General features: G+C 37.2%; 1 protein-coding gene across 3 annotated transcripts in view; it reads right to left on the reverse strand.

Annotated features, from left to right (window-relative positions):
* The window catches only part of AQR (aquarius intron-binding spliceosomal factor), a 111492-nt gene that overhangs the window by 53511 nt on the left and 37051 nt on the right, over positions 1 to 20930 (reverse strand). For all 3 annotated transcript variants that reach the window (XM_072738203.1, XM_025998417.2, XM_072738204.1), the window contains 5 exons: positions 19946 to 20022; positions 16659 to 16723; positions 15378 to 15494; positions 13521 to 13634; positions 11793 to 11896 (listed from right to left, as the gene is read on the reverse strand). In XM_072738203.1, coding sequence (XP_072594304.1) covers positions 11793 to 11896; positions 13521 to 13634; positions 15378 to 15494; positions 16659 to 16723; positions 19946 to 20022 — 477 coding nt within the window. The remainder of the gene's footprint in view (positions 1 to 11792; positions 11897 to 13520; positions 13635 to 15377; positions 15495 to 16658; positions 16724 to 19945; positions 20023 to 20930) is intronic.

The raw sequence follows: 20930 nt of genomic DNA on the forward strand, positions 1-20930 counted from the left end.
CAAGATCATGCATAGTTTCAGACCACAACACTATGAAACTTGAAGTCAACCACAAGAAAAAGTTTTGAAAGACCACAAATACATGGAGATTAAAGAATTAGGGGGTTAACCATGAAATTAAAGAAGAATTTAAAAAACACATGGAAACAAATGAAAATTAAAACACAACAGTTCAAAACCTTTGGGATGCAGCAAAGGCAGTCCTAAGAGGGAAGTATACGGCAATATAGGCCTTCTTCAAGAAGCAAGAAAAGTCTCAAATATACAACCTGACCTTACACCTAAAGGAAATAGAAAAGAAACAGCAAATAGTCTAAAGCCAGCAGAAGAAGGGAAATAATAAGGATTAGAGTAGAAATAAATGATACAGAAACAAAAAAACTAGTAGAACAGATTAACAAAACTAAGAGAGGGTTCTTCAAAAGATTTAATAAAACTGGTCCCTAGCCAGACTTATCAAAAAAGAGAAAGGACCCAAATAGATAAAATCACAAATCAAAGAAACGAGAAATCAAGATCACAACCAGTACCACAGAAATACAAACAAGTATAAGAGAATACTATGGAAAATTATATGCCAACAAGCTGGGCAATCTGGAAGAAACGGACAAATTCCTAGAAACTTACAAACTACCAAAACTGAAATAGGAAGAAACAGAAATTTTGAACAGACCCATAACCAGCAACAATTGAATCCATAATCAAAAATCTCCCAACAAACAAAAGTTGTGAGCAAGAGAGCTTCCCAGGAAAATTCTACCAGACATTTAAGGAAGAGTTAGTACCTATTCTTCTCAAACTGTTCCAAAAAACAGAAATGGAAGGAAAACTTCCAAACTTATTCTACGAAGCATTACCTTGCCCTGAAGGCAGCAGGTGCAGCCCCCTCCAAAACCAGATAAAGGGGAGAATTACAGGCCAATATCCCTGATGAACATGGATGCAAAAATTCTCAATAAAATATTGGCAATCGAATTCAATAGTACATTAAAACAATTATTCACCACAATCAAGTGGGATTTATTTGAGAGCCACAGGGGTGGCTCAGTATTTGTAAATCAATTGATGTGATACATCACATTAATGAAAGAAAATATAAGAACCATATGATCCTGTCAATAGATGCAGAAAAAAAACGTCTGACAAAATACAGCATCCATTCTTGATAAAAACCCTCAACAAAGTGGGATAAGTGGAATATACTTTAATGTCATAAAGGCCACATACAATTTATTTTCCAATGGAAAAAAGGCAGTCTGTTCAACAAATGGTGATGGGAAAACTGGACAGCAACATGCAGAAGAATGAAACTCGACCACTTTCTTACAACATACACAAAATAAGTTGAAAGTGGATGAAAGACCTAAATGTGAGATAGGAGACGATCAAAATCCTGGAGGTGAACATAGGCAGAAACCTATCTGACCTTGGCCACAGCAACTTATTAGACACATTGCCAGAGGCAAGGGAAATGAAAGCAAAAATGAAATACTGGGACTTCATCAAGATAAAATGCTTCTGCACAGAGAAGGAAACAATCAACAAAAATAAAAAGTAGCCTATGGAATGGGAGAAGATATTTACAAATGACATTTCTGATAGAGGGTTAGTATCTAAAATACATAAAGAATCGGAGGGCAAGATGGCGAAGCCGTGCAGGTGCCTCACCTCACCTGGCCCCACCAACTTACCTAGATAACCTCAAATCGTCCTGAAAACCTATGAACTCGACCTGAGATTTAAAGAGAGAACAGCCGAAACGGTGCAGAGGGAAGGCTTTTCGCTTCTAACAAGGTAGGAAGGCAGGGAAAAACAAAAGAATCCAGTGGGGGCGGGCCCGCGAGGAGCCGGGCCGGGGGGGGGGGGGGCAAAGGGGGCGCCGAGATTCTTCCTGGGTGAAAGGGGCTCGGCAGGGCAAGCGGGCAGAACCGCAGGAGGGGCCGCGGAGCCTCCAGCCTCTCGGAGTCACTAACAGAGGAAGTGGCCGGGGGAGAGCGCCCCACACACAGGGCCGATCTCGGTAAAGGGCTGGAGCCCCGGAGAGAAGCCGGTCGGTCAGGCGGGGCTCCAGACGGAGGGGGCTGGAGAGAGATTCTACTTATTCCACATACTGCAGGCTGTGGTACATCTGAACATTGCCAAGCCCGGGTGACATTCCCGCGGCCCGGGACCCCGGATTTCAGCAGCACAGGCCCCAGATCCCAGGGCGCCGGGGGACACAGCCCAGGATCCTGCGCTCCCCCCGGGACAGGCGCACAGGAAGGAGAGAACTCTCCTGCCGCTGGGGCCCCCCAACCTGTGCAGATAGGCGCCCCCGCCCCGGGAGCATCCAGGCCAGTGCAGACGGGGAGCTGCGGTAGTTACTGCGGGAGCTGACTCCAGGGCTGGAGAGCTGGCCGCCGCCAGTCTTGTTGTTCCTCCTGTGTCACCCTATCCCTGGGACAGAGTGGGGCATCCAGGCAACAGGGGCCTTACAGGTAAACAGCTCCCACTGAGCCACCTGGTAGGGGGCGGGGCAGCTCCCCAGGTGCACACACCTGAGAGTCGGCACAGCCAGCCCCCCCCCCCCCCCAAAGACCAGCTGGAAGGACAAGGGAAGAGCAAGTTCTTGACCCAGCAGCACTGGAAAGCTTCAGAGGAAGTCGAGGAATTTACAGTATATAGAACCAGAAGGTACCCCTCCTTTATTTTTCTTCTTCCTTTTTCCAGTACAACTCGTTTTTATATCAGACTGTAAATTTCCCATTTTTTTCTCTTTTCCCACCTTAACTACAATATTTTACCACCTCTTCATTTTTAAGATTCCTCCTTTTTGACTTTAGTATTTCTACAATTACAGTTCCTAGATATATTTTCCACTTCTAGATTCTCTTTAACATACTCAATTTTGGGAGATATACAACATATGTTTTTTCTGTTCTGTTTTTTGCTTTCTCTGTCTCATTTTGTTCTACAATGGTGTAAGTTAATACCTTCTAAAACATGACCAGTATGCACCCAGAACCAAGTGGTATACCGTGCTGGTTCATTTTGTGAGACTCCTCATTCCCATTCTGTCCCCCTCTTTTATCTCATTTATGTTTTGGTGGTCAATGTTGGGGCCTTTTACAAGTATTTCTGGTTTATATAAATTTGGGACTGAGCACCTTCTAACATACAGAACTTAATATACTCAGAACCAAGAGGATCACCCTCTAGGACCCCTCAGGTAGACAACATACTCCCTCCACTACAACTTTGTCACCACCACTACACCACCATCTCCCAGTCCCCCGCCCCCTCCTTTTTTTCTTCTTTTTCTTTTCTTTTGCCTCTCTTCTTATTTAAGATTGCTGGCCATTTATTTTTACTACGTTATTTAAAAATTTGTTTTTCACTTTAGTGGTCCTTTTGTTTTATTTTGTTCTGATCGTTGTTTGCAATTACTGGTCTCTGACCTCGGCAAAATCATTTAGGGTGAAATTTACTTAGGTTGTGGTTGATCTTCTTGATGCAGCCAGTCTGCACTGAGCAAAATGACTAGAAAGAAGAACTCACCACCAAAGAAAGAATCAGAAATAGTACTCTGCCACAGAGTTACAGAATTTGGATTACAATTCGATGTCAGAAAGCCAATTCAGAAGCACAGTTATAAAGCTACTGGTGGCTCTGGAAAAAAGCATAAAGGAATCAAGAGATTTCATGACTGGAAAATTCAGATCTAATCAGGCTGAAATTAAAAATCAATTAAATGAGATGCAATCCAAACTGGAGGTCCTAACAATGAGGGTTAATGAGGTAGAAGAAAGAGTGAGTGACACAGGAGACAAGTTGATGGCAAGGAAGGAAGCTGAGGAAAAAAGAGAAAAACAATTAAAAGACATGAGGAAAGGTTAAGGGAAATAAATGACAGCTTCAGAAGGAAAAATATATAAAATATATATAATATAATTGGGGTTCCAGAAGGCGCCCAGAGGGCCAGAGGGCCAGAAAGGATATTTGAACAAATCATAGCTGAGAACTTCCCTAATTTGTGGAGGGAAACAGGCATTCAGATCCAGGAGCTAGAGAGCCCACCCTCTCCACCCCCCCCCCCCCGCCCAAATCATTATAAACCATTCAACACCTTGACATTTAATAGCAAAACTTGCAAATTCCAAAGATAAAGAGAAAACCCTTAAAGCAGCAAAAGACAAGGGAAGAAATATTAGATTAACAGCAGACCTCTCCACAGAGACCTGGCAGGCCAGAAAAGGCTGGCAGGATATATGCAGGGTCCTAAATGAGAAGCACATGCAGTTTATCCAGCAAGGCTCTCATTCAGAATAGAAGGAGAGATAAAGAGCTTCCAAGATAGGCAGAAACTGAAAGAATATGTGGCCACCAAACCAGCTCTGCAAGAAGTATTAAGGGGGACTGTGTAAAAGAAAGAGGAAACCTGGGCAGACACGGTGGCACAGCAGTTTAGCGCCGCCTGCAGCCTGGGATGTGATCTGGAGATGCAGGATCGAGTCCTGTGTTGGGGTCCCTGCATGGAGCCTGCTTCTCCCTCTGCCTGTGTCTCTGCCTATTTCTCTCTCTCTGTTGCTCATGAATAAATAAAATCTTAAAAAAAAAAAAAAAAGAAAGAAAGAAAGAAAGAAAGAAAGAGGAGGCCCAAAGAAATAATCCACAAAAACAGGGACTAAATAGGTATTATGATGACACTAAATTCATATCTTTCAATAATAACTCTGAACGTGAATGGGCTAAATGATCCCATCAAAAGGCGCAGGGTTTCAGACTGGAAAAAAGCAAGACCCATCTATTTGCTGTCTACAAGAGACTCATGTTAGACCTAAGGACACGTACAGCTTGAAAATGAAAGGTTGGAGAACCATTTACCATTCAAATGGTCCTCACAATCCTCATATCAGATAACTTAAAGTTTATCCCAAAGACTGTAGTAAGAGATGAAGAGGGACACTATATCATACTTAAAGGACCTAACAATCATGAATATTTATGCCCCTAATGTGGGAGCTGCCACATATATCAATCAATTAATAACAAAACTAAAGACATACTTAGATAATAATATACTAATAGAAGGAAACTGCAACACGGCACTTTCTGCAAATGACAGATCTTCTAAGCACATCTCCAAAGAAACAAGAGCTTTAATGATACACTGGACCAGATGGATTTCATAGATATTTACAGAACTTTACATCCAAATGCAACTGAATACAAATTTTCTCAAGTGCACATGGAACTTTCTCCAGAATAGACCACATACTGGGTCACAAATCAGGTCTCAACAGACACCAAAAGATTGGACTGTCCCCTGCATATTTTCAGACCATAATGTTTTGAAACTAGAACTCAATCACAAGAAGAAATTTGGAAGAAACCCAAACACGTGGAGGTTAAAGAGTATCCTGCTAAAAGATGAATGGGTTAATCAGTAAATTAGAGAAGAATTAAAAAGATTCATGGAAACTAATGAAAATGGAGATAGAACCGTTCAAAATCTTTGGGATACAGCAAAAGCAGTCCTAAGAGGGAAATACACTGCAACACAAGCATCCCTCAAAAAACTGGAAAAAACTCAAATACACAAGCTAACCACGCACCTAAAGAACTGGAGAAAGAACAGCAAATAAAACCTAAACCAAGCAGAAGAAGAGAGTTAATAAAGATTCCAGTAGAACTCAATGAAATAGAGACCAGAAGAACTGTAGAACAGATCAACAAAACCAGGAGTTGGTTCTTTGAAAGAATTAGTAAGATAGATAAACCATTAGCCAGCCTTATTAAAAACAAAAGAGAAAAGACTCAAATTAATAAAATCACGAATAAAAAAGGAGAGATCACAACCAATACCAAGGAAATACAAATGATTTTAAAAACATATTATAAGCAGCTGTATGCCAATAAATTAGGCAATCTAGAAGAAATGGACGCATTCCTGGAAAGCCACAAACTACCAAAACTGGAACAGGAAGAAATAGAAAACCTGAACAGGCCAATAACCAGGGAGGAAATTGAAGCAGTCATCAAAAACCTCCCAAGACACAAGAGTCCAGGGCCAGATGGCTTCCCAGGGGAATTCTATCAAACGTTTAAAGAAGAAACCAAACCTATTCTACTAAAGCTGTTTGGAAAGATAGAAAGAGATGGAGTACTTCCAAACTCATTCTACGAGGCCAGCATCACCTTAATTCCAAAACCAGACAAAGACCCCACCATAAAGAGTGAATTATAGACCAATATCCCTGATGAACATAGATGCAAAAATTCTCAACAAGATACCAACAGTACATTAGGAGGATTATTCACCATGACCAAGTGGGATTTATCCCTGGGATGCAAGGCTGGTACAACACTCATAAAGCAAAAAATGTGATAGATCCTATCAACAAGAGAAAAAACAAGAACCATATGATCCTCTCAAGAGATGCTCAGAAAGCATTTGACAAAATACAGCATCCATTCCTGATCAAAACTCTTCAGAGCGTAGGGACAAACATTCCTCAGCATCTTAAAAGCCATCTATGAAAAGCCCACGGCAAACATCATTCTCAATGGGGAAGCACTGGGAGCCTTTCCCTAAGATCAGGAACACAACACGGATGTCCACTCTCACCACTGCTATTAAGCATAGCACTAGAAGTCCTAGCCTCAGCAATCAGACAACAGAAATAAAAGGCATTCAAATTGGCAAAGAAGAACTCAAACTCTCCCTCTTTGCAGATGACATGATACTGTACATAGAAAACCCAAAAGCCTCCACCCCAAGATTGCTAGAACTCATACAGCAATTCGGCAGTGTGGCAGGATACAAAATCAATGCCCGGAAATCAGTGGCATTTCTATACACTAACAATGAGACTGAAGAAAGAGAAATTAAGGAGTCAATCCCATTTACAATTGCACCCAAAAGCATAAGATACCTAGGAATAAACTTAACCAAAGAGGGAAAGGATCTATACCCTAAAAACTACAGAACACTTCTGAAAGAAATTGAAAAAGACACAAAGAGATGGAAAAATATTCCATGCTCATGGATTGGAGGAATTGATATTGTGAAAATGTCAATGCTACCCAGGGCAATTTACACATTTAATGCAATCCCTATCAAAATACCATGGACTTTCTTCAGAGAGTTAGAACAAATTATTTTAAGATTTGTGTGGAATCAGAAAAGACCCCGAATAGCCAGGGGAATATTGAAAAAGAAAACCATAGCTGGGGGCATCACAATGCCAGATTTCACGTTGTACTACAAAGCTGTGAACAGCATGGTACTGGCACAAAAACAGACACATAGATCAATGGAACAGAATAGAGAACCCAAAAATGGGCCCTCAACTCAATGATCAATTAATATTCGACAAAGCAGGAAAGACTACCCACTGGAAAAAGGACAGTCCCTTCAATAAATGGTGCTGGGAAAATTGGACAGCCATGTCCAGAAGAATGAAACTCAACCATTCTCTTACACCATACACTAAGATAAACTCAAAATGGATGAAAGATCTAAATGTGAGTCAAGAATCCATCAAAATCCTAGAGAACACAGGCAACACCTTTTTTGAACTTGGCCACAGCAACTTCTTGCAAGATACATCTATGAAGGCAAGGGAAACAAAAGCAAAAAATGAACTACTGGGACTTCATCAAGATAAGAAGCTTCTGCACAGCAAAAGAAACAGTCAACAAAACTAAAAGACAACCTACAGAATGGGAGAAGCTATTTGCAAGTGACACATCAGATAAAGGGCTAGTATCCAAGATCTATAAAGAACTTATTAAACTCAACAGCAAAGAAACAAACAATCCAATCATGAAATGGGCAAAAGACATGAACAGAAATTTCACAAAGGAAGACACAGACATGGCCAAACAAGCACATGAGAAAATGCTCCGCATCACTTCCTACCAGGGAAATATAAAACAAAACCACAATGAGATACCACCTCACACCAGTGAGAATGGTGACAACAAGACAACGGTGACAATTAACAAGACAGGAAACAACAAATGCTGGAGAGGATGTGGAGAAAGGGGAACCCTCTTGTACTGTTGGTGGGAATGTGAACTGGTATAGCCACTCTGGAAAACTGTGTGGAGGCTCCTCAAAGAGTTAAAACTAGAACTGCCCTACGAAACAGCAATTGCACTGCTGGGGATTTACCCCAAAGATACAGATGCAGTGAAATGGCAGGACACCTGCACCCCAATGTTTATAGCAGCAGTGTCCACAATAGCCAAACTGTGGAAGGAGCCTTGGTGTCCATATAAAGATGATGGATAAAGAAGATGTGGTTTGTGTATACAATGGAATATTACTCAGACATTAGAAATGACAAATACCCACCATTTGCTTCAACGTGGATAGAACTGGAGGATATTATGCTGAGTGAAGTAAGTCAATCGGAGAAGAACAAACATTATATGGTCCCATTCATTTGGGGAATATAAAAAATAATGAAAGGGATTATAGGGAAAGGAGAGAAAATGAGTGGGAAATATCAGAGACGGTGACAGAACATGAGAGACTCCTAACTCTGGGAAACGAACAGGGAGTAGTGGAAAGGGAGGTGGGCAGGGAGATGGGGTGACTGGGTGACAGGTACTGATAGGTGACAGGTACTGACAGTGGCACTTGATAGATGAGCACTGGGTGTTATGCTCTATGTTGGCAAATCAAACTCCAATAAAAAATATACAAAAAAATCTATAAAGTATCTATTAAATTCAACACCCAAAAACCAAATAATCCAGTTAAGAAACGGGCAGAAGACACTTTTCCAAAGAAGACATGTAGATGGCTAATGGACACATGAAAACGATGCTCAGAATTACACATCACCAGGGAAATACAAATCAAAACCATAATGAGATATCACTTCACACCAGTCAGGATGGTTAAAATCAAGTGTAGGAGAGGATGTGGAGAAATAGGAACTCTAGTGCCCTGCTGGTAGGCATGTGAACTGGTGCAGCCATTCTGAAGAACAGTTTGGAGGTTCTTCAAAAAGTTAAAAATAGAATTACCATGATCCAGCAATAGCACTACTAGGTATTTACCCAGAGAACACAAAAATACAGGTTTGAAGAGGTACATGTACCCCAATGTTTACTGCAGCATTATCAACAATAGTCAAACTACAGAGAGAGCCCAAATGTCCACTAGCTGAATAATAAAGAGGAGGCATATATATAAAATAGAATATTACTCAGCCATCAAAAGAATGAAATCTTGCCTTTTGTAACAATGTGGATAGGGCTAGAGCGTATTATGCTAACTGAAATAAGTCAGTTAGAGAAAGACAAATACCATATGATTTTACTCACATGTGGAATTTAAGAAACAAAACTGATGAACACGTGGGAACAGAAGGAAAAAAAAAGGACAAAGGGAAACAAATCAGAAGAGGCTCTTAACAACAGAGAATTGAAGATGGATGGAGGGAAATGGGTGGGGGATGGGCATTAAAGAGGGCACCTGTGATGAGCACTGGATGTTGTATATAGGTGATGAATCACTGAATTCTACTTTAGAAACCAATACTGCACTGTATGTTATATTATATATTTTTAATTTGGGGGAATATAGGGATACCTGGGTGGCTCAGTGGTTGAGCATCTGCCTTCAGCTCAGGTTGTGACCCCCCAGGGTCCTGGGATCAAGTCCTACAGTGGGTTCCTTTCATGGAGCCTGCTTCTCCCTCTGCCTATGTCTCTGCCTTTCTCTGTGTCTCTCGTGAATAAATAAATAAAATATTAAAAAAAATTTGGGGGGAATGTATTTTTCATTAACACTACATATGCTAAGACTTTACATATGCTTTTACATACGCAAAAAGGCTTTTAATTGATTTTAATAAAGTCTTTAAAATTTTTCTAGTTTTAAATTTTTTTTGAAGATTTTGTTTATTTGACAAAGAGACAGACGGAGACAGCAAGCATAAGCAGGGGGAGTGGCAAAGGGAGAGGGAGAAGTAGGCTACCCACCGAGCAGGGAACCGCTACATGGGGCTCAGTCCTAGGACCTTGGGATCATGACCTGAGCTGAAGGCAGACGCTCAACTGACTGAGCGACCCAAGTGCCCCTAGTTTTAATTTCTAATGTAGTAAATATAATCCTCCATAATTTACAGGACTGTAAAGGGTCACTATGGGCAAAAATCTCCATATGCATGATGCAGCTAAACTGAATGTAAAAAAAAAAAAAAAAAAACAACAAAAACAAAACTATGGAAGTGTTTTAAAAATATAATATTTTATAATCTTGTGATGAAGGCTTCTACACAAACCATGTTATTATTCAAAAATAATTAACAAATTGATTAATTAAAAACCTAAAACATTTGTAATAACAAAATACAATGAAACAAAGTTTAAAAGTGAGAAACTAAAAGTGCAACACAAACTAGACAAAATATTAGTATGCAAAATATATAAAAACTTAAAAAATTCAGTATGACAAGCAGTGAAATACAAAATACCAAAAGATAAAACAAACAAACAAACAAGCAAAAAAAACAAAATACCAAAAGATAATAACAAGAAACTTCCAGGGGAAATGCAACTGGCCAAGAAAAATTGAAAGATGCTCAATTTCCACAATATAATCACAGAATGCAACGTAAAAAACAAGGAGGGTTCTTTTATCCTTGGATTGGCAAAAATGAAAGACTAGTACACTTACTTGGTAAGGAAAGAAATAAATCCTCATATGCTGTTGGTATAATTAATATATATTTTTGAAGGAAATCTAGCAATATGTAACAAATTTTAAATACGTAACCCCTCTAAGTCAACTATACTGCTTCTGGGAGTTAATACTAAGAATTTTTTTTTTTTAAGAATTTTTATATATATGTAGAAATGATGTTGCTTATTACTAAATTGTTAGTAATGGCCGAAAATTTAGAAAGTAAAAATCTGTTAACAGGAGAGTGATTAAAAAATAGCATAGTAGACTTGCCCAGTGGAATTCTACGTAGTTCATTAAGAGAATGAAATAGATCTTCATGTTTATTATAAGAGTTACTAGTAAATCTTTTTATGAATATCAAAAACCAAACCAACTTTCAAGCTGAAACCAAGTTTGTTTCATTTTAGACAGCCAATAAACTAAACATAATTTCTCTCAAGAATTAAAGACAATAGGGAGATAACAGAGCAGTTAAAAGTTAGCTGCTTAGGTTTGGACTTAGGTTGGACTCCTATCTCTGCAACTTACTTGTTATTTGACCTAAGCAAATGACTTATCAATTCTGTGTTTTGGTGACCTTTTATCTAAAATGGTACCTTGTCATTCATCATTCATACATACATACATAAATAAAATGGTACCTTGTCCTCACCTGAATGTTTTGAGGATTATTTATACACTTAATAGAGTACCTACCATGTAGTATAAATGTATTACTACCATTTTAAAAAAGCATATTAGCTAAGTGTCAAAGAATATTACTAATTTCATAAATTTTAAACACACAAAAATTTTTCTCATACTTCTGACATCATATATGAACATTTACTGGTTCCTGCTTTATGTTATGATTGATGGGATACCAGTTATATGTTGTACTCTAAGAAAAACTTATGATCTAGGAAAAAAGTTGAAGTTACAAAAAATATAAATCTTGCCCCCTAAAATAGAAGATCAATAATTATATCTAAGTGACTTAAAGACACCAACTGCAAGAGAGAAGTACTAGTTTTAGTGGTGCAATAAGTTACATTACCTAATAATGCAAAATGATTAAAAGCAAAAAAGAAAATTAAAATCCGGTTTTCCTTTCATGTCAGCTTACCTAAGAGGTCCAAAAAACTTGACCAAAGATTCCCGAGTATCTACTTCTGCCACATTTGAGAGGGCAAAATCATAGAGTTCAGGGAAATGTGCAAAAGCAGCTCTCTAGAAAAGAGAAAACAAAAAAATCAGTAACTAATGCCTATATATTATTATAATCAACTACAATTTACATACTACAAAATATAAATATCTTAATATTTTTATTCTTCTCTTTCTTACATGCTTCTCATATGTGACCTTTGCCTTATTTAGCCAGAATTCAATACAATAGGAAACAAACTAGAATTATTCTAGCAGGAGTACAAAAACAACAAAGAGTCAATGTTTAGTTTTTTATTTCTAATGCTGTATTTTGAACATACATGAATAGTCATGAAAGCTAGCTTCACTGACAGGGAGAAAAATAAAACAAAATTCTTTATTATCAAGAACTGGCCCAGGCAGCCCAGGTGGCTCAGCGGTTTAGCGCCGCCTTTGGCCCACAGTGTGATCCTGGAGACTCAGGATTGAGTCCCAGGTCGGGCTCCCTGCATGGAGCCTGCTTCTCCCTCTGCCTGTGTCTCTCATGAATAAATAAATAAAATCTTGAAGAAGAAAAAAAAAAAAAAAAAAAAAAGAACTGGCCCAACAAAACTGAAAGAAAGTTCCAAGGGAAATTCCCAGTGAGGAGACAGCTTGAGGGAGAATTCAAAAGCCCAGTAGTTTGTGCTTTTACTTTGGAGCTCTGGAAAGAATGGACCTTGCAGGGTAACACTACTAACCAACATGGGATAAGCTGCAAGGAAACAGAAATAGCATTACAGTGACTAGGGAAGAGCATCTAAGATAACATCCCTAGTCTTCCTTAATGCCCATGTGGCACAGAAAAGATCCAGAAATTTTCATGTGCCCCATAGTAGGTGGCATCACAAGTTGCCAATGTTACTGGTGAACGTGCCATTAGATTACTACAGGTAATAGCAAAATGACCTTGCAACCCCAGCCTCAGTGAGCTGTTTAAGCTGGGAAATGAATGGGAGTGAGCTCTCAGGAGAACTCCAGCACCACCAAGAGCAAGGCTGGAGTCTCATCAGCAAGGACACAGTCAAGTTCCCTGGGAACAATCATCATCCCTTGCCTGGTGCCAAGAAAGCAGATCACATGCCATACCAGCTGTGGTGGCTTCAAGGGCAGAAGTGGAAGGACAAAACACCACTGCCCTAAGAGCAGGAAAAGACCTCTGAAATGGGACACTGTGCAGATCATTCCTCTTCCAAAACAATGAGGCTATCACAGTGCCTCCACATACCCAGATGTCATTCTGGGAAAGAGGGAGAGCAGAGTGGAATCGATTATGGAAGACAATTTCAACTTAAGTTTGACCAAGTCTTTACCCAAAATGACTCTTTAAAACAGAAAGAATGGAATTTCTTCAAAGTGACATGCTACCAAAGAGAGTATGAACAAGATGAGATCAGTAATAGAAAACAAACAAAATGAAACAATATGCACCAAATTGGTCTAACAACCGACAGGAAATTTGAGTGCCAAATTTATCAGTATCTTGATTCTCAAAACTGAAGAAAGCCATTTTTACCCCCCATGGATTCATCAGAATTAGCAATATTTCAAAAGTTCAAAATGAAAATAATATTAAAATAGTACTTTCTTCTACCTGTACTATAAGAAACTATTTATGACCCAACTTGATGGAGCAGAAGCATAGGCTGCACTGCATTTCAGTTACCTGTAGAGAAGTAATTCTGTCATAGTGAATTGTGGTCATCTCATTTTCTGTCAGAGCATTTCCAGTCTGGTCATTAATCTCAAAACCAGTATAGAACTTAAGCATGTCCAAAAGCTGAAAGGATATGTTTACATTAATAAACTGTGTGAACATAAGAATAAGGAACCATGAACAAAAACTATTATAAAGAATAAACAAATTCTTATAACCTCCCAGAAGTGCAGAAGATCTCTGGAATGTAAACACTATGACAAACACTTCAAAATATATTCAAAACATGTTTTACTTGTGTGAGAATAAAGTGTGGGTCTAGTGAATAAACTGTTAAAGTCTTTTTCATATACATGGTCTACTTCTACAGAAAGGAACTTATACTGCAATCCCAATAATGAATAGACATTAAAGACCTAAATGATGAAAGCCAAACACTAATGGAAAAAAACAAATTACATCACTGCAAATTTGTGTAACTAGACCAGTAGGGGGAAACCCTGAGGTCTTTAATTTAAGCCACTTAACACAGAACTTTCTGAACAAGGTTTTGGAATTTGTAATTGGAGAAATTCTCCTCTGTGTACTGCTTAGGGAAAAGCAGCAGGGTGAGGAAAGTGAAGATATTTATTCCTGTCATCTGTCTCCATGGCCATCAAGCCCTTCCTTTGGCTTAATTATTGTTGCTAATGAAGGCCTGCTTTCCCTTCATAGCAATGGTGGTATCAAGTGTCTACTTGTTGCATTCACTCCAAATCTTTATTATTGATTCTAACCTGTGGCAGATCAGATATGAGAATTTTAATGTACTGGTAAATCCCTGGGTAGAAATTAATAAAAGAATGAGAAAAATATAAATACAAGATAAAAGAATGCTTAGGGCGCCTTGGTGGTGTAGTCAGTTAAGCGTCTGACTCTTGTTTTCAGCTTGGGTCGTGATCTCGGGGTTGTGAGATTGAGCCCCATGTCAGGCTCTGTGCTCAGTGGGGAATCTGCTTGGGATTCCTTTGCTCTCTCTCCCTCTGCCCTTCCTCTAGCTTGTACATTCTCTCTCTAAAATAAATGAATGAATGAATGAATGAATGAATGAATGAATAAATAAATAAATAAATAAATAAATGATAAAAGAATTCTTAAAAAGAATATATAGGGGCACCTGGATGGCTCAGCCGGTTAAGGGTCTGCCTTCAACTCAGGACATGATCCCAGGGTCCTGGGATCAAGCCCTACATTGGGCTCCGTCCTCAATGGAGAGCCTACTTCTTCCTCTACCTCTGCCCCTCTCCGTTCCTTGTGGACATGCTATCTCAAATAAATAAAATCTTAAAACACACACACACAAATTGTATCTCCAAGTATAATCTCATTGAAAGGCAACTGGTAGAAGTCTGTTAGAAGACTTTCCTTCTATAAAGGAGTTGATACAGGAAATGTGAAACGCTAATGCAACTTTCTACCCAAGGTACCAAATGAGCATTTCCATGCTATCAACTGTCTTTGTCACCACCATCTTATGGAAAGACAGTCATGAAATTAGGGCATAGTTCTCTTGAAATTAATGCTCCTCATCTATTGTATTCCATAGTGATTACTAACATAAAATACGAGTATGTGGGACTACACTGCCAAAATTATAATTTAGTCCAATAATAAAATCACATGATTAACAAAAACTCTTCATTCATTCATTCTCTATATTAAGACTTGATTTTACTTTAAAATGACTAATTAGGAATTTACATTATTCAACTCAACATTTAGCAAAATTTCCTTTAATATCATCCACTGGTCTTCGTAGCTGCATGGCAAAAAAAAGATAAATTTAGAAATGAAAATATCTAACAGTTCAGATATATCAATGCTCACCTGGGAAAAAAGATGGCCATCCTCTTCCCTATGAACAAGATTGGAAAGGTAACAATGAACCAAAAGGTGGGAGTCATCCAGGATAGTATTAAACCAGCGCCTTGTGGGGAGTAGAGCCTAGAAAAAATAAACAGCATGGCAATAAGTCTGTATGCTCTCTGCAGCTAGAGGTAAAATCTACTATTTTGCTCAGAAGTGTCAAATCACATACAAGTACCCTCTAGTCTCCCAAAAAACACTGTGCACAAAGCAAGGGGTCTGGTCCATGCAGTAAATAAACTCAGTGGCAACGTTTAAAAATAAAATCCAGCACTAGAAGAAATTTCACAGATATGCTGGCCAGTAGTTTTCAAACAAAATCCTATATGAAATCCCAATATATACTGTGTTTAGATTTAAAAGTGGTGCTACTCTGAGAGAAAAGGAACCGGGGACCCCTGAGTGGAGACTTCTTTTTCTAATCTTCTTCCCACATTCCCCTTGTGACAGTCAGCAAAACAATGCTAGGATACTGGTTATCAGTTTGAAAACCACTAATCTAATCAAATATCCTCATTTTATAGATGAGGTTATCAAGATCCTCAGAGGTTACAAATTAGTTACTGGCAGAACTAGAATCTGAATAAAGATCTCATGAATGGCTGCTAGTCCAATACTCTAATCCTGATGCCAAGAAACCATTCTCTCTCTCCCAATAAGAAATAAACACAAAGGATTTTCTTTCAATTTCCTGCAGTGAAGAGGGAAAGGAAATGAATTCAACCTGAATTATATCAACTCTGCATCTGAACTTTCTGTCAAAATCTTGCAGCTAATAATATGAAATCTTTTAAAAAAATCTTTATTTAAAAAAATGACAATAGCAACTATATCTTTCTTCATCAACAATATTATGCACATTTAGAGAAGTGAGATTTATTAAAGAGATGGCCATAAACCCATAACTTTAGCCAGTATTAAAACTCTGTGATGGGGGGAAAAACCCAAAAACCTCTATGATAGGGTATTAAAATATGACAGAAAATAAAATGTTATTGCTAGACTCATGTTTAATAACTACACTACATAATATTTTTTTCTACAAATAACAGCCATCTGACAGTTTTTTAAAAACCTCAAGGGCCAACTACTTTTGACTTTCCTCTCTCTGTTACACCAAGAAACAGGGGGAAAAAAAAAACCAAGGCCAGTTTGGGGTAATGAAGAAATATTTCATATAGTCATGTGCTTAATTTATCCCCCTTAAAGATGATGTAACAGAAAAGTCATGCACATTCTTACCTCTAGGTCAATCATAAGTTCAATGAATCTTTCACAGTAATGAACTTTGTCCATAGTGACTGGTTCTAGACATAACAGAGAAAACATGTAAGAATTTTCTTACTTAGGCCATTTTATACACTGTATCTTATAACTGGCAGCTATTTTTTGAAACTGTCATTTGTCTCTTACTCATCAGGACCGGACCATGATTCAGAGTAAGGACCTCACCTGTATTTCAAAAAAAGCAGGACCTTACCTTTATATTTAGCTCTACAGATAAAAGAAAATGAAAACCTTTCTAGGATCAGAAATATATTTTAAAAATGAGATTTGCAAAAATATTTTTAAAGTGGATAGATCTACTAATGTCTGTAATAATTAGTCATAATAAATGACCTATACTAAATGACTAGATTTGAAAAAACTCAGTGATACAAAAATTACAAAGGCAGTTTAAAACAAAACTAAAAAGGCAGTTTTACATTAGTTCTTGACCCACTTCCCTTCTTGTCTTCACACACTAAACATCTAGAACTTCTCTCATATACACTAACACATACATATATGTGTACATGCAGATACAGATCGATATCTTTAGAATGCAAAGAAAATGGATGGGAAAGGTACGCACCAAACTAATTAAAGGACAATCATAAGAGTTTTTTTCCACTTTTTTATTTTTTTTTATTTATTACTTTTTTAAATTTATTTTTATTTTATTTTTTTCCACTTTTTTATTTTTTATTTATTACTTTTTTAAATTTATTTATTTTATTTTATTTATTTATTTTTATTTATTTTTTATTACTTTTAAAAATTTATTATATTATTATATAATATTATATATATTATATATATTATATATATAATAATATTATTATATTATATTATTATTATTATATTTATTATTTATTACTTTTGACATTAAAATGTCAGTGATAGGGACGCCTGGGTGGCTCAGCAGTTGATCATCTGCCTTCAGCCCAGGGCGTGATCCTGAAGTTCTGGGATCGAGTCCCACACTGGGCTCCCTGCATGGAGCCTGCTTCTCTCTCTGCCTATATCTCTGCCTCTCTCTCTCTCTCTCGCTCTCTCTGTCTCTCATGAATAAATAAATAAAATCTTTAAAAAAATGTCAATGACAAAGCAATGAAATATTTTTAAATCACTACCTTATTTTTATGCTATTCATGAGTATTAATGTACTATTTTAAAAAACATTTAGTTTTTTAAATAATTATAACCTTGTAACATGACAAACTTTTAGAGTACAAGTTTTTTTTATTTTTTTTTCCTAAAGTCAGGAAAGTCTACCATTTTACCAGCTAAACTATATCCTGCCAAGACTGTGTCAATTAAAAAGGAAGTAATTCCAGGGTCCCTACTGTTGCTTAGTTTAAGGACTCCTAGCAATGACTAACCCAGTGCTAGACCATGGCTGGTTAGAACTAGAATCCAGGTTTTCTGCAACAGTCTAGTCATATAGCTCTTGAAACTAAAGAATTGAAAGGAGCAACTTTTAAATTAAATCCATTCAAACTAGTCTTTTATTTTTTATTCTTGTTACTGTAAAAGAAAAATATTTTTGTCCAAAATTTAAAAAGCAAGCAAACTCTGTATTTTTATTTATAGTTTGAGAAAATTACTGGCAATGGCCTATTTAAAATTAAAATTAGAACATGACGCTTGCCACTCAATTTCTGAGCTCTGGTGAATAAAGCTGCATGTTTTTGTGGAAGTTGGCCCTACCGGGCATATTGTTCAGAGCTGAAACCTTCTCATTCCTATTTCAGTCACCAAGATATCCTTATCTTTTGCTTCTTACGTGTATTGTGGGGTTTTTTTTTTTCTTTTCTTCTGACAGCAGTCCTGACATCTCAGATCAACCTACACAGATTTTCTTTGTAACAACTGATATGGATATGTTGTTTTTCACAACCTGTAAAATGAAACTATAATCCTTATTTTTTTAAAAACCAGTTTTCTGTTTTCTAACTCTATAAACCATCCATCTTTACCCTTTCTGAACAGGCGCACTACTTTCTTCATCCTACTGGCTCCTCTGCCAGAGTTAACAAATTTTGATGAAAGCTCAAGGTCAACCTAAGAAATTTTGTTTTCTGGCTATATATAAACAATGGCAACAGCTGGTGGTTTATAAATTGTTAAAATTACAGCAGGTCCTATGTTGCTGTTGTTACTTGATTTTCAAACCTTGCTGGATGACCCAAGATTAACATTCCACAGAGATGTCAATTTTTATGGCCATAGTTATTACAGGCATTAGTAGTTCTAAGCACTATTACTACCTTTTGTGCCAAGAAAACTAAACCTAAGTCTTCCTTCTAGATTTAAGCCACTAATTGAACATCTTAAAAATACTAAGTGACTTAGATTATAAGCATATGACAATTTCTTCTTTATACTGATACGAGGAGCAATATTATGTCTCTAATCCAATCTAGCTAAATCAGCATTAGTATCTATTCCTTGCTGAATTATAGGTATGATTTTCAGTTGTAAAATATTACTTGAAAGGTTAGCATTTATAATTAATTCTGTTGTATTTTAGTTTAAACAAAGCAGTAATCTCTGTTGCAAAAAATATAAATATGTTACATCTACAGAGCTGTTCTTAGATTATATCCCACTTAGGAAATAAAATTTTATTAATCAAAGACATAGCTTACATATATACACCTTTATTAAGTAAAAAACATTCTTTGTACATTCACTAAATGCTTATAAAAATCTTACAAATCCAGCATGATGTAATTAACCCCTCCTGGTATCAGGCATTATCACACACACAAAATGTAGCATAATCATGGTATATTTTTAAGTATATAGTCTACACAACATATATTTGTTTCGTTAATAAGTGGAGGCCATGTTGGAGGGAAATCTTTCTCATTTTGTCTTGTAGCTCAAACTCTCTCCCCTCCAAACAGTATCTGATGTTTAAAAACACTATTCAGCAACATATTATAAATGCCACATGGGTCTCTGATTGTTTTCTTCATCACTGCATCCCAGCATCTTGTTCAGGAACTAGGTCTGGCAAGCAAACTCAAAAAATATTTGCTAAATAAATGAGTATTTTAAATAACCATGCAGGTACCTTTTAAATATGTGAATTTTTAAGGCAGTTACAATACTTAGACTGGGAATATATATGAAAGGGGAGGACAGATATGTTGTCATTATGATTTCAAACTATTCTAAGAGTAGGTTTTTAGATTAGAGACTAGAAAATACCACAGGGGCACGTAACAACTTCACAAATGAGCTGATAAGATAGTTACCAGAAAGTGGCACTGATTTCAGCACAGAGATAAATTTCTGTATGAGCTGTGAAAGAAATCTTCTTTCTTGAAAGGATCTAAATCAGAGAATAATATTCACCAAATTATTTTTGAAAAGTAATTATTTCAAAAGTAAAATTTAAATGTCCAACAGGCCTTTCTTACACTGCTCAAATGTCCCATTTCTCTCTGGAATTGGGACCATAATTTGAACACACAGCTGCTTCTTTGTATGTAAATACAAGACTACCTGAAGAAAAAGAAATGCCTCATTACTTGTATAACAAGCCAGCTAAGAAAACATCCCTTTCTCTTACTGTGAAAGTTTTCGCTTGTGATTTAAAGGTCAGAACTAGAAAGTTTTCAAAATTGCATTTATATTCTGCCCCATGGTTCAACATTTAATGTTTAAGTATGTAGTTAAGCAATTTTATACTTCAGTATGTTTGAAGTATTACATATAGTAGAATATTACAATGTCTAAAAATTAAATGTTGCTGTAAAGAACAATTTTTGGGACACCTGGGGGGTTCAGGGGTTGAGCGTCTGCCTTTAGCCCAGGGTGTGATCCCAGATTCTGGGCATTGAGTCCCACACTGGGCTCCCTGTAGCGAGCCTGCTTCTCCGTCTGCCTGTGTCTCTGCCTCTCTCTCTGTGTCTCTCATAAATAAATAAAATCTTAATAAATGAATAACAATTTTCTACTCATTACTAATTTAAGATGCACTGTGTACCTATCAATGAAGAAACATTCATCAGGTACTGGACTGCTGCAAATGATTATGCCAGTCCTGCTAGAAATACAAAGGAGGGCAATGATGAAAATATACTTGAAATGACAAGTATTATAATTTAAAGATAATCAGTAACACAAACCAGCATGTAATTAACAAAACTGGCTGACATTAACTGAGCACTTAGTGTGCCAGGATCTGAGCTGCCAGATTATTTGTATGAATAATCTCATTTAATGCTGACAACAGTC

The sequence above is a fragment of the Vulpes vulpes genome, chromosome 15 (assembly GCF_048418805.1).
Source record: "Vulpes vulpes isolate BD-2025 chromosome 15, VulVul3, whole genome shotgun sequence".
Classification (NCBI taxonomy): Eukaryota; Metazoa; Chordata; class Mammalia; order Carnivora; family Canidae; genus Vulpes; species Vulpes vulpes.